The sequence below is a fragment of the Ahaetulla prasina genome, chromosome 1 (genome assembly GCF_028640845.1).
Source record: "Ahaetulla prasina isolate Xishuangbanna chromosome 1, ASM2864084v1, whole genome shotgun sequence".
NCBI classification, from domain to species: Eukaryota; Metazoa; Chordata; class Lepidosauria; order Squamata; family Colubridae; genus Ahaetulla; species Ahaetulla prasina.
The window spans coordinates 257,803,554-257,816,856 of record NC_080539.1 but is presented as its reverse complement, the minus strand read 5'-3'; the positions used below and the strand labels follow the sequence as shown (position 1 = coordinate 257,816,856).

Below are 13,303 nucleotides of genomic sequence, written 5' to 3'. Positions count from 1 at the left end.
TAACTTATGTAGCGGCTCGGCAACGGTTGCCTTATTTTTCAAAAAGACCGCGTAAAAGTTCACTAGACCCAGGAATGCCTGTAGCTCTGTTTTGTTTTTGGGCGCTGGAGCCTTTCTTATTGCCTTGACCTTGCTCTCAGTGGGGTGAATTCCCTCCTTGTCTATTCTGTAGCCCAAGAACTCTACGGATTCTACCCCTATTTGGCATTTGTTCACTTTAACCTTTAGACCGGCTGACCGGAAAATGCCCAGAACTTTTCTCAACCGCTCCCCCAATTCTTCTAAATTTTCGCTGATACCAATACATCATCAAAATAGGGACTACCCCGGAGCCCTTGCAGAAGTCGCTCCATTAAATTTTGAAATAGACCAGGTGCCACACTCACCCCAAACTGTAACGGGTACACTTGAAAGCACCTCTGTGAGTCACAATTGTCTGGGCTTGGCTGTGTTGGCGTCTACAGGCAGTTGTTGATAGGCTTGGGCCAAATCTAATTTGGCAAAACGTGCCCTTGCCCCAGCGAGTGCAGCAAGTGTTGCACCACGGGACCGGTAAGCGCTTTTTTGCAAGGCTTTGTTTAACGTTGCCTTGTAGTCAGCGCAGATTCTAACTTACCCATCTGGTTTCACTGGGGTGACGATTGGCGTCTCCCACTTTGCATGATCGACTGGCACCAGTATCCCCTGACTGATGAGCTTGTCTATCTCCCTGTCAATCTTGGGTTTAAGGGCAAAAGGGACCCTCCTTGCTTTTAACCGTATGGGGGCTACCTGGGGGTCTAAATTGAAGGAAATAGGGGTCCCCTTGTACTTGCCCAGGCAGTCCTTGAACACATCTTGAATTCGTCCATGAGTGTGTCTTTTAGGTTAAAGTCACTTCTGTAGATGCCAGTCACTCCCATGCCCAATGCACGGAACCAGTCTAGTCCCAACAAACTTGGCAGGGTCCCTTCGACTATCGTGATGGGCAGGGTCTTCTTGTGTGGTCCGTACTCGAGGCGGACGGAGGTGGTCCCTCGAACAGGGATGCGATTCCCTTGGTAGTCGTGAACTCTTAGCCGCTGTGTTTGCAGTTTGCGTTTGGCGATTTTCGGCAAAGCTTTCGCAAAAGTGTCCCAGGACATGATTGTGATCGCTGACCCTGTGTCCACTTCTAGTCGGCACGGCACTCCTTCGATTTTCGGTTTTGTGAAGATTTTCTTCTCGACGCGGGTTGCTGCACGGCCTATTATCACGGTCGTTCGATTTGAATTCGCGCCCTTTTTGTTTTGACCAATCACGGGTCGCCTAGCCGATCCCGCGCTCTGATTGGTTGGTTTGAATTTTCGGCGGGAAGGTTGGGGTGCTCGACAGACTTGAGCCAGGTGCCCCTTCTTCTCGCACCGCCGACATGTAGCGTCCTTGAACTTGCATCGTTGACGCTGGTGTTGCCCTCCGCAACTTCCGCATTCATCCCGGTCTTCTTTGCCCCTTCTCTCGGTGAGGCAAACTCCTTCCTCATCCTCGCCGTCTGATTCGGTCTGGATTTCTTCGTTGTGGACCGGGGTTGATTTCGCGCTCGCCGTTGGCGTGAGTGGCTTTTGTAGGGTTTCCGCCGCTTGGGTGGACATCTCATGAGCTCTGGCTTCGTCCAGGCGTTTGCCAGCGTTAGATTGCTTTTGATAGCAGCCGCCTCCATAAGCGAATGTCTCTGACCCCACGGATGAGTTGCTCTAACAGCTCCTCATCCAAGTCTCGGTACCCACAATCCTTGGAGGCTTTCTCAGGGCGGCCATGTAATCGCTGATGGATTCGCCCTCTTGCTGTCTCGCTCTCCAAATTCAAAGCGCCGTACATATTTGGGCGGTGTTGGCGCGAAATGGTTCTTCAATAGATTTTGCAGAGTTTGCCACGATACCGATTGTACGGCGTTGGCTCTGCCAGGGCTTCCGCGATGTCGATGACCTCGGGACCGCAGTGGCTCAGGAAATATGCCCTTTGCGGTTGTCTGGAACTCCTTGCAGTTCGTTTGCCTCGAGGAAGCTCTCGAAGCGGGTCATGTCGTTCCCATTTCTCCCTGGATGGGTCAAACGGTGCGGGCGGAGTGTAGCTGGCCATCGCTGCGTTTCTGCCCTGAGTTTGCTGGGTTCGGTTCTTTCGTGCGTTCAGCTCGTTCCTGGTGCTCTTAGCCTCGAGATCCCACCTTCGTCGCCAGTGTTAAGTTCGGGCAATAACGAGGCAGGAGACCAGGGTAGTGACAACAGCTCTTTACTATATGGTGAACCCAGCAACCGGGCTGGGGAAAAACCTCTCCTTATATACAGTTTAACCGGCGGCTTCAACCAATCAGCAACGTGCTTGTTTCCCGCCAAAACATTTAAAGATACATTACACCATCTACATGGGAATAATCCTGAAATAAAGACTGTTCAGTTCCTGCTATCTTCCTCTGTCTCTAGAGATCTCTATCTAATATAATTGCAAATCATAAATAACAATATTTCTTTTAAAATTTCAAATCGTCAAAAACAATTTTCTATAATCTTTCCGTCATTCCCCAAAGTATCCTTAAAAATTCTATAGTTATCATTTGTATTTTACATGAATTTTTTAAAACCTTTAATATAAATCTAAAGACAGCCTTTTAACATCCTTTCTTAGAGCGGTTGTGCAATCACATCAACCTATCCATCTATATGGGAATAGTCCTGAGATCATCAAGATTATTCAGTTCCTGCTATCTTCCTCTGCCTATAGAATCATTATTTAATATAATTACAAAACATAAGTAACAATATATCTTTAAAATTTCAAATCGTCAAAAAATTTTTTCTATAATCTTTCCGTCATTCCCCAAAGTATCCTTAAAAATTCTATAGTTATCATTTGTATTTTACATGAATTTTTTAAAACCTTTAATATAAATCTAAAGACAGCCTTTTAACATCCTTTCTTAGAGCGGTTGTGCAATCACATCAACCTATCCATCTATATGGGAATAGTCCTGAGATCATCAAAATTATTCAGTTCCTGCTATCTTCCTCTGCCTATAGAATCATTATTTAATATAATTACAAAACATAAGTAACAATATATCTTTAAAATTTCAAATCATCAGAAACAACTTTCTCCTTAAAATTATTCTATTTAAATTTAAAGTGGGGGCATTCAAAATCCATTCTTGTCGCAATCCTGGAAGTAGACCTAAAAAAAGTTGTTACAATCTTGCTTTTCTTCCTTTGCCTCTAGATGTTACTCTTTTATACAGTTGCAAACCGCAAATAACTAAATACCCATTATTAGGTAGCAATCATGTTTTCCCTTTCTTGTTTCTTGAAAGTCAATTTTCTGATCCCACCTCTGTTAAATGCTTGTTAAAAATTATTTAAAGTCTCAGAAAGCAATATTTTTCTTCTATCTTTAAATATTTTTTGAGTTGCGGTCGCAGTTGACACAGTATCCATTTTAGTTTCTACAGAAGTAAACCACGCCTTCCCTTTGTCTCCCTTTGTTGTCCTCTTTCACTTAATCCATTTTAATCGTTTCTTTAATTTTCTTCTATTCACAAACATCTGGGAATAGAGGGACAAATTCCAGGGGATAAAGGAATTTAAAATATTCCATTAAAGTCTAAAGTAGAATTCTCTTCAACCTCTCTTTTCCATTTTTCTTCTATCGCTGAGTATCTTTTAAATCACAGTCACAGTTAACACCGTCTCCATTTTAATTTCAGGAAAAATAAACCATGCCTTCCCTTTGTCTCCATTTACTTTCCCTTTTCACTTATACCAGTGGATAGTTTCTTTAACTTTCTCACAAATTTCAAGGGATAAAGGGATTTGAATTATTCCATTAAAATCCAAAATAGAATTCCATTTAACTTCTCTTTCCTGTTTCTTTTATATCTTAAATAGTCCATCAAAACTTCCAGAGGTCTCAAAACATGCTTGATTAAGGGATGTTTATTCTCCTTTCTAAATTCAGGATATCCTTAATTAATTATTTCCTTCCGTTTTCTGTTTCAATTACATTTAGCCGCTAGATCCAATTTTCTTCAATGCTTGTGCATTTTATTTATTTTTTTCCTCCGTGAGCTGATGTTAACTTACCCGGCTTCGACTTTCTGTTCTTTTAAAAAAGCTTCTTCCTCCTGCCCGATTCTTGAGGCCGTCTCTGACTTGTTAGCAGCTCAATCAGCATTTTTCTTATTTTCCTCCCCAAAAACTAAGGTGCGTCATACTCCGAAAAATACAGTACATCTCTCTCTTCTAATCTTTACAGCTCAAGAAACTAGAAATGGTCCTTTCTGAGATGTTTGCCATGCCCATATTCCTGTCTCATAGGCTAAGCTACCTCTTATTCTACCATTCCTGTGGCTGTGGCTCTTCCTGGTCTCTTAAGCCTTCATTTCCACATATGATTACAAGTTCAAATATTGTTCTAAGTCTTGGGATTTGCTGAATAAACTGAATAAACTAATAAATGGTTGCGTTTACACCTTTTATAACAAGGATTCACAACCAAATCCACATTGTGGCTTAGCACAAACTATGGCTCTAGACACTGAGAATTAGGATTTATAACCATAGTACTTGGAGGTAAATGGGACTCTTATCTCCTGCTTTATCTCTACCTTTATATGCCCACTGAGTGGAAGAAAAAAGCCAGTTACAGTACTCCCAATTGCCTCATTTACCTCTATGAAACTGGACTTCATTGACTGAATCTCAAAGGAAAAAAAAAACTTGTTGAATAGTCTTACCATTTTTTAAAGTTATATATTTCTTTTTATGCTAAAATTGAATTTTATTATGGAGTTTCTGTTTCCTTAGTAACAAATAATATTTTCAGATTTCAACTCTAAAAAAAGAGTCAGTTGCTCTTTCATATGTCACACGCTTGTGCACTGTTGGAAAATAGTTATTTATTTTAAAAAATAAATGTTTTTAAGCCACAGAGTGGGCGATCACAGCAACAGAAAATAAAAGGCAGAAGTAGAGTGAAGAATGGCCACTAGATAGTGCCCCGTTACTACAAATTGTATTGGAAAAAGACACACACATAGAGAAAATTTCTCTTTCGCTTGTTAATCTGATGCTCATATATCCATCTATATTGGGGCTGTGCTGATCTTTCAAAAGATGTTTCACTTCATTGGAATTCATGAGACCAGGAAGTCCAGTTAAATCCCCATTTAATCCCCATTAAATACCAACCTCCTTCCATTGAGGACCTGTATACTGCACAAGTCAAAAAGAGGGCTGTGAAAATATTTACAGGCCCCTCACATCCTGGACATAAACAGTTTCAACTCCTACCCTCAAAATGACGCTATAGAGTACTATACACCAGAACAACTAGACACAATAACAGTTTTTTCCCGAACGCCATCATTCTGCGAAACAAATAATTCCCTCAACACTGACAAACTATTTACTAAGTCTGCACTACTATTAATCTTCTCATCGTTCCCACCACCCATCTCCTTCCACTTATGACTGTATGACTGTAACTTTGTTGCTTGTATTCTTACGATATATATTGATATTGTTTCCTGATTGTTTATTTGTACCCTATGACTATCATTAAGTGTTGTACTTTAGAATTCTTGATGAAGTATCTTTTCTTTTATGTACGCTGAGAGCATATGCAAGACAAATTCCTTATGTGTCCAATCACATTTGGCTAATAAAAAATTCTATTCTATTCTGACAATGAAGCAGAGATGTAGATTTGTTTCCTCACTTCTAAAGTGTTTATGAAACTAAACAGCCAACTGAAACAAGTTATACCTCCTGAGGTAAAATAATTCACTTTGTGAGCTGTAGCTCATTTGAAGGACTTATCATACATAGGTTTCATGCCTAAGGGGACTACAAAACCATCCTGTGGTGAATCAGCTTATTATTAAAATTATATAGCAACATTATTTATCAGGAAATACTTCTGAGTGTTGGGTGCAGCTCTTAAGTTTAGCTGGGAAGTCAGTCCATAGTTAAGTATAAGTTTGCAGAGGACCCAACAACTAAGGTTATTCGATGTTTTAAAGACAACTTAGAATTTATAAAGTAAGAAAAGTTATGGGCCTGTAGGGAGGAATTTTAAAAAATGACAAAAATGAAGACAGAAAGACAAAGATAGTGGTGCCATCAAGCAAAGATATGGGGACCTTTCTGCAGAGTAAGCAGGAGGGACTCAAACCAGCAGGGCCTGCCTAACAGAAACTGAAAGGTCAACTGAAGAAGCCCCCTCATGAAATCATTAGGTCTACTCAGACTAGGGCCAGTTTTGAGAGCCTGCTACTTTCCCAAGGAGGCAGTTAATAAGCTTTCAGCTGAAAAATGAAAGCAAAAAGGACCATGGAAAAGCTTTATGGAACTAGGCTGAAAATTTATTTATTTATTTTATTTATTTATTATTTAAATTTGTATACCGCCCTTCTCCCGAAGGACTCAGGGCGGTTCACAGCCAAGTAAAAAATGAATACATTGTAGATACAATTAAAATACTAATAGAAAACTTATTTGAATTGGCCACAATTAAAATTAAAGATAAAACCCATTAAAAACCCATAACTTAAGAAAACTAACCCAGTCCAGCGCAGATAAATAAGTAAGTTTTGAGCTCGCGGCGAAAGGTTCGGAGGTCTGGAAGTTGACGAAGTCCAGGGGGGAGTTCGTTCCAGAGGCGGAGCCCCACAGAGAAGGCCCTTCCCTGGGTGTCGCCAGGCGACACTGTCGCGCCGATGGCACCCTGAGAGTCCCTCTCTGTGAGGCGCCTGGTCGGTGAGAGGTATTCGGTAGCAGCAGGCGGTCCCGTAAGTAACCCGGCCCTATGCCATGGGCGCTTTAAAGGCGTTCACCAACACCTTGAAGCGCACCGGAAGGCCACAGGTAGCCAGTGCAGCCTGCGCGGGATAGGTGTCACTCGGGAGCCACGAGGGCTCCCTCTATCACCAGCGCAGCTGCATTCTGGACCAACTGCAGCCTCGGATGCCCTTCAAGGGAGCCCCATGTAGAGAGCATTGCAGTAGTCAGGCGAGGCGTCACAAGGCGTGGTGACTGTGCACAAGGCATCCCGGTCTAGAAAGGCGCAACTGGCGCACCAGGCGAACCTGGTGGAAAGCTCTCCTGGAGCGGCCGTCAAATGATCTTCAAAAGACAGCCGTGCATCCAGGAGAACACCCAAATTGCGCACCCTCTCCGCCGGGGCCAATGACTCGCTCCCGACAGTCAGCCGCGGACTCAGCTGACTGTGCGGGATGCCGGCATCCACAGCCACTCCGTCTTGGAGGATTGAGCTTGAGCCTGTTTCTCCCCATCCAGACCCGTACGGCTTCCAAACACCGGGACAGCACTTCGATAGCTTCATTGGGGTGGCCCGGTGTGGAAAAGTACAGCTGGGTGTCATCAGCGTACAGCTGGTACCTCACACCGAAGCCACTGATGATCTCACCCAGCGGCTTCATATAGATGTTGAACAGAAGGGGCGAGAGAATCGACCCCTGCGGCACCCCACAAGTGAGGCGCCGCGGGGTCGACCTCTGCCCCCCCGTCAACACTGTCTGCGACCGGTCGGAGAGATAGGAGGAGAACCAAAATGGAGCAATCTACAGTATTACTTGGAATGGAAGTTGCATTGGAGAGCTAACCCCTCTCAGACACATCAGGGACAGTTCAAAGAACAACCCTTGAACTGAAATGAATATGGAATTTATTTCCATATGTACTTTTCTCTTGTATGAATAATCACTTCTGGTGGTGTGGGGGAGGGGGGAGGAGAACATTTTTCAATATATGAATTGAATATGAGTCCAAGAGATTTCCACACACACACACACACACACACACGTACAATGCAGAGCTGAATTTGAGTAATTTTAGGTTACACCTCAAGACTCATTTACACAAAAATTGTGTAGTTGGAAGGGGTCATTTAGGCCATCAGGTCCAACTAACTGTTCTTATTTAGAATTAGCTATAGAGAATTTAATTTATTCCCCAGAACAGAAATATTGGACTGGATTGATTTATTAATAACATTTTCATAAAGATCATCAGTGTGTAAACTTTTCAGTCAATCTCAGAACAATACAAATATAGAATATAACAGAATGAGGAAAAACATTAGAACAACAGACAAAAGCCAACAGAAATAAAACATTGCACCTGAAATCTAAAATCCCATCTTGTACCCACCCCCAAGCTGATTATTGGAAGGCAAAGGATAGTTTGCTGGTATTATTTCTACTTGGCCCTATTAGCAAGAAGAGACTGCCAGTAAGGGTGTGGTTTGGTTATCATAGAAAACTGCCGCTGGTTTTCCTCCCCATAGTGATTGATTGCAGAAATTCCTGACATAAAATGTTGGAAAAAGCTGCCTTTAGATACCCCAGAGTGGCCTCCATGAGATCCATCAGTCTTTGAGCTGATACGACTAATCCTTTGGTTAATGCATGGCTTTGCTGCTTAAACGACCTCTCAAAACAGCCTCCAACTTTCACGCTTGCCTGTAGATCTAGGGATGAAGCAATACAGCCACCTAGTTACATGTTACTGGATTACAAGATTCCTTGTTTGAAGGTTGTCTGAAGTTGTCTGAAGGTTGAATAATTGCAGCTGGACTAATTTTTAGTTTCAAAGACATTTCACTGCCATCCAAGGCAGCTTCCTCAGTCTGTGCAAGGCAGAGAGTTAGGCAGAGTCATTGGAATGTACCAACTCCTGCCCACCAACCTCAGGGGATTCTTCCCCGAAATGCATTGCAAAATGTTGATGAAGATTCTCAGTCATCCAGACAGAGATGTCTGATGATTGTCTGAAATTATCTAAAAGTTGAATCATTGCAGCTGAACTAATTTTTAGTTTCAGAGATGTTGGAATCCCCTCAGGTGGGTGTGGCAGGGGTTGGTACATTGCAAGAGGATGGTAGAGGACAGGAAGGCCTGGAGGAATGTTGTCCATGGGGTCGCGATGGGTCGGACACGACTTTGCAACTAACAACAACAACAACAATAACGCTCTGCCTAACTGCCTTGCGCTAACTGAGGACGCTGCCTGGATGGGCAGTGAAACATCTCTGAAACTAAACATTAGTCCAGTTGCAATGATTCAACCTTCAGACAACTTCTGACAATTGTTAGACATGTCTACCTGGATGATTGAGAATCTTCATTGAGAAAGATTCCTCGTTAAATCTAGGATCTGATTTCAGAACTGAATGGATCTTACTCTAATTACTTTGACTGTTTTTAAAAAATAGTACTGTAGGACAGAAACAGCCAAGCTGGTAAAGGGATTATTACAGAAAAGACTGTTTATCAAATAACTGTACAGAGCTAGTTTGTGCAGTGGTTAATGCATTAATCCAGAAAGTGGGAGACCCTGACTTCAAGTTTCACCTTAGGCACACAGCTGATGGGTGACCTTGGGCCAGTCACTTTCTTTCAGCTCTAGAAAGGAGGCAATGGTAAACTACTTATGAAAAACCTTGCCAAAAAAAATTGCAGGGACTTGACCAGGCAGTCTCTGACAATCAGACACAATTGGATGGAGGGGGAAAAAAGGGTAAAATAACCTAAAGGAAGCCAAAAGGACTGGAGTCTTAATGATCTGGGAAAACTGCTGAAGCTACTTGGAGTAATCCTTTTTAAAAGAATGCCTTTACACAATTGGTGATTATTCGAGTCTGCATAGCCATCCTCATTTGATTGAGTATATCACCCAGTACTGCAATAAGATGAAGATCCATAGGATTATCTATGTGGGTATGAATCTTGATCTTGACAAAGGAATGTTAAGCACTTGGATTTTTAAGGGAGGCCTGAGTGTTATAAACCTCACAAGGACTCAGTAATATTCTCCCAAAGAAACTCAAACCCAGTTACTTATGATATGAGATTTGCTGTATACAACAGTTGCAACTGTTCCAAGGGGCTGAAGCCTCCGTAGATTGAATGTGATACTGAGAGGCAATGTTAGGAAGGGGATATCAGGCAAAGATCATTTTAGATTGTCAGTCCTATAACTCATTTAGTGGCCTTATTTGGGAGCCGAGGGCCACCAGTTTGCCTAAGGATTATCTTTCTTTCTAAGCTATTTTGTAGAATAAAATAAAGAGGGAAAACTACATGTGATGCTGTGAATCCTTTGGACAAAAGGCAAGTACAATGGAACTGTAATGAATAAACATTATTTATTTATTCTTCCTGTCTGCATCTTGGTAAGCCATTTCTCCCTAATCTTGTATCCCCAGATGTATTGGAATATAACTTCCGTCATCTCCTCCTAGAACATCTGGCATGAGTTACAGTCTGAAGGACTTACTGTTGGAAATAATTCAATCAACTTCAGAGCTCCCAGAAGTATCATTAGGTGCACCAACTTCCATGGCATTTTATCCTAGCTAGTTAGTTTCTGCTGAGTTGTCTTGGCAATGCATACCTGCTGTCACTACATGTTCCATGCTGGGAAACCGCTTGAAGACTGCAGTGCTGACTGAGCGCAAGATCAGCACACTCAGTAGATTAATGTAGCGCATGAGTGTGCGCCGCAGAAGACGCCCATACTCGTCCTTCCCATCCACGCCACTTGAAACCAGATTCATTATGCGATCAGGCCATGGGATACTCTCGTACTGTCCCCACCAGCGAGATACCACTAAAGTTACATAAAAGCCTAGAAAGGAACAAGGACAGCGAGGCACAGCTCAAAATCAGACAGTTCTCTGTGGATAAATCCAATTTTTTTGTATTTGATTGTCCAGAAAATACATGCTCTTCTACAGTAACAAAACCGAGGCTTTGATGAAAGCCCCACCATTTGTTTTCAGAATATATAATAATAATAATCAAAATTATTATCCTAAAGATTTTGTGTTGGGAGAAATAAATGCCTGAATGGCAGAATGGTATCAGTAATGCCTCTTGCTGAGAACTATCATTCATTTTTCAATTTTTTGATCACCTGGAGATAAAAATACTGGTCATAAATAAAGAGGCACTTTAAAATTGTCTTGCAGTCACATTCTACAATAGGGAAAGGTTTGTAAATCATCCCACGTGCTATAAATTAAAAATAATAGTATAATTCATCTTTCTCCCATCTTCCACAGTTCTTGTGATCTTTTTAAAAAGAGCAGTAAAACATAAGGGTTACATTACACATTTTGGGGAAAGCAAAAAGAAAAAGAAAAGAAAAAAGAAAACAATAACTTGCTTCTATAATGTTATCAATATAAAAATGAAGGATCTGTCCCTGAAGTCATCAGGACATGATCTCAACACAAATGACTTTATCTTTTAATCTCTATTTTGCCTCTGTTGAGAATGATGTGAGTTGAACCCACTGGAGATAATGGACTATAAATAAGCCTAGAGACAGCCAGTTCAACTGGACTTTGGTTTAGTGGTTTCACTAAACACTAATTAATTAATACTTCATTTTTAAAAGATCACATAGAAAAATCAGAAACACCATTTGGATTTTCTGCCCTAAGCACTAAAATTAAAGCTACTGCTTGTTGTAGATAAATCAGTTAACTAACATATAGAGGGAGACTTCACATTCATAGCATTTGTCTCACATTTTTGCAATCTTACCTAAGACAAAAGACACAGGAATCAATTCAGCATAGCTATTGCAGTAAAGGGCTAATTTTTCAAACATCAGCCTTTGACTCTCATTCAGAATTAACCTGCAATCAAGCACATTGTGATATGTCTCAAAACAGCAAAAACATTTCTTATTGGTGAAAACAAACAAAATATTAATTGCTCTATGAATATAGACTCAGGTACATTCCTGTATATACTGGGGATTAAGTATTGTTATTGCAGTTTTGCAAAATTGCAATCTTTTTTATTTGTTCCATACAGGTTACATGAGCTAATGCAGCACTTTTGCTATAGGAAAGTACCACTTTTTTAACCAATCAAAAGACTATACTTTAAACCAGGGGATATATAATTTTTACTGCATATGGCAATTTCTTTGTGGTTTATTAAAGGAATGTTAGCAATTATGGTCCACATTAGTTCTTTTGTATCAGATCAGATACCCTGTTTTATCAACAATCAACTAGCTATTTTGATTCTGTTAATAAAAGTTGTCATATATGAGAATGTATGCCTGAATAGTAACAATGAATTGCAACTGCCACAATAGGCTACATTATTTTGCAATTGTATTGTTTCAAGTTCTTAAACTCTATTACAGCATATTATAAACATTTTTATGGGGAAAAAAGACTAAAGAAGTAGTGGGAAAGCAGAAATAAGGAATGGGAAATTACATCATATAAATTGTCCTCCAAAGAATTTTTTTTAAATGAAATGTGCTCCTAGAAGCAAGTACTGTTGTTTAAGATTAGACCACATAGTTTATCTGCTAAGAAGTGCATGGAGAGCAGAAAGGAGAATGGAAAACAATTTTTGAGAGGCGTTGGCTCACTATCTTCAGAAGATACAGAAGTAACAACCAGACCAAGTGGGACAAAGCTACCCTACTGATCTCTTTTTCACAAAAAAAACAACCAAAAAAAACAACAACCCACCACCCAACAACAACAACATTGTTCAGGTTTATAGAACTGGAAATGCTCACCTGTAGATGAGGCTGATGCCAAAGTAAAGTGATACGAAGATTAATAACTCACAATAGAGGAGCTTGTAAATGCTGCCTTTCCATTGTAGCAGAAGCTGTGAGAAAGTGCCCAGGCGGGCCTCAGCTACACGGTATGTGTAGGTCACTGTCATCACAGGGCCTGCTAGAAACAAACAGCAGCATGGCAAGAATTAATCCAGAAGAAAGACCCATAGAAAGACTACCACCATTCCAAAAAATTCACAGTGAACTCAAGAATGAAACAAACAGAGTCCATCATACATAAATATATCTTCAAGTACACTATCTCAAATAATGGTCAATGCAAATTTCCGCTAAGTCAAACTCAATTCTTCCTGATATACCATGCATTGTAGAAATCTTATATCCAGCGTGAGCAGCCATAATCCCAGTCTAACTGCATAAGCTCCCAATTTATTTCCAAAAGTCATCTGCAAGTGATCATGCAAGAGTTCTAGTCAGAGTAAATCAGCAAACCTCTGGTCAAAATGACAGAAAAAAGAAAAGGGGAGGAGATAAAAACTAGCTCTATATCTTATACTAAAGTACTATATACTAAAGTACTTTCTAGAAAATGAAAAAAAAATCTGATGATAAAGGCACATAAACAATATTTTAAAGTAATTGCAAACCAATTAGCCCATGCACCAGCCCATGGTGTTTTTAGGCTATTTCAGAGATCAAAAACAGTTCAAAATTTC

General features: G+C 40.8%; 1 protein-coding gene across 1 annotated transcript in view; it reads right to left on the bottom strand.

The window, feature by feature from the left end:
* The window catches only part of LOC131184478 (bestrophin-1-like), a 32,188-nt gene extending 19,233 nt beyond the window's left edge, over nt 1-12,955 (bottom strand). The window contains exons 1-4 of the mRNA XM_058155786.1: nt 12,947-12,955; nt 12,582-12,744; nt 11,579-11,673; nt 10,422-10,655 (exon numbers count right to left, since the gene is read on the bottom strand). Coding sequence (XP_058011769.1) covers nt 10,422-10,655; nt 11,579-11,673; nt 12,582-12,744; nt 12,947-12,953 — 499 coding nt within the window. The 5' untranslated portion in view covers nt 12,954-12,955. The remainder of the gene's footprint in view (nt 1-10,421; nt 10,656-11,578; nt 11,674-12,581; nt 12,745-12,946) is intronic.
* Between the last annotated feature and the right edge of the window lie 348 nt (nt 12,956-13,303).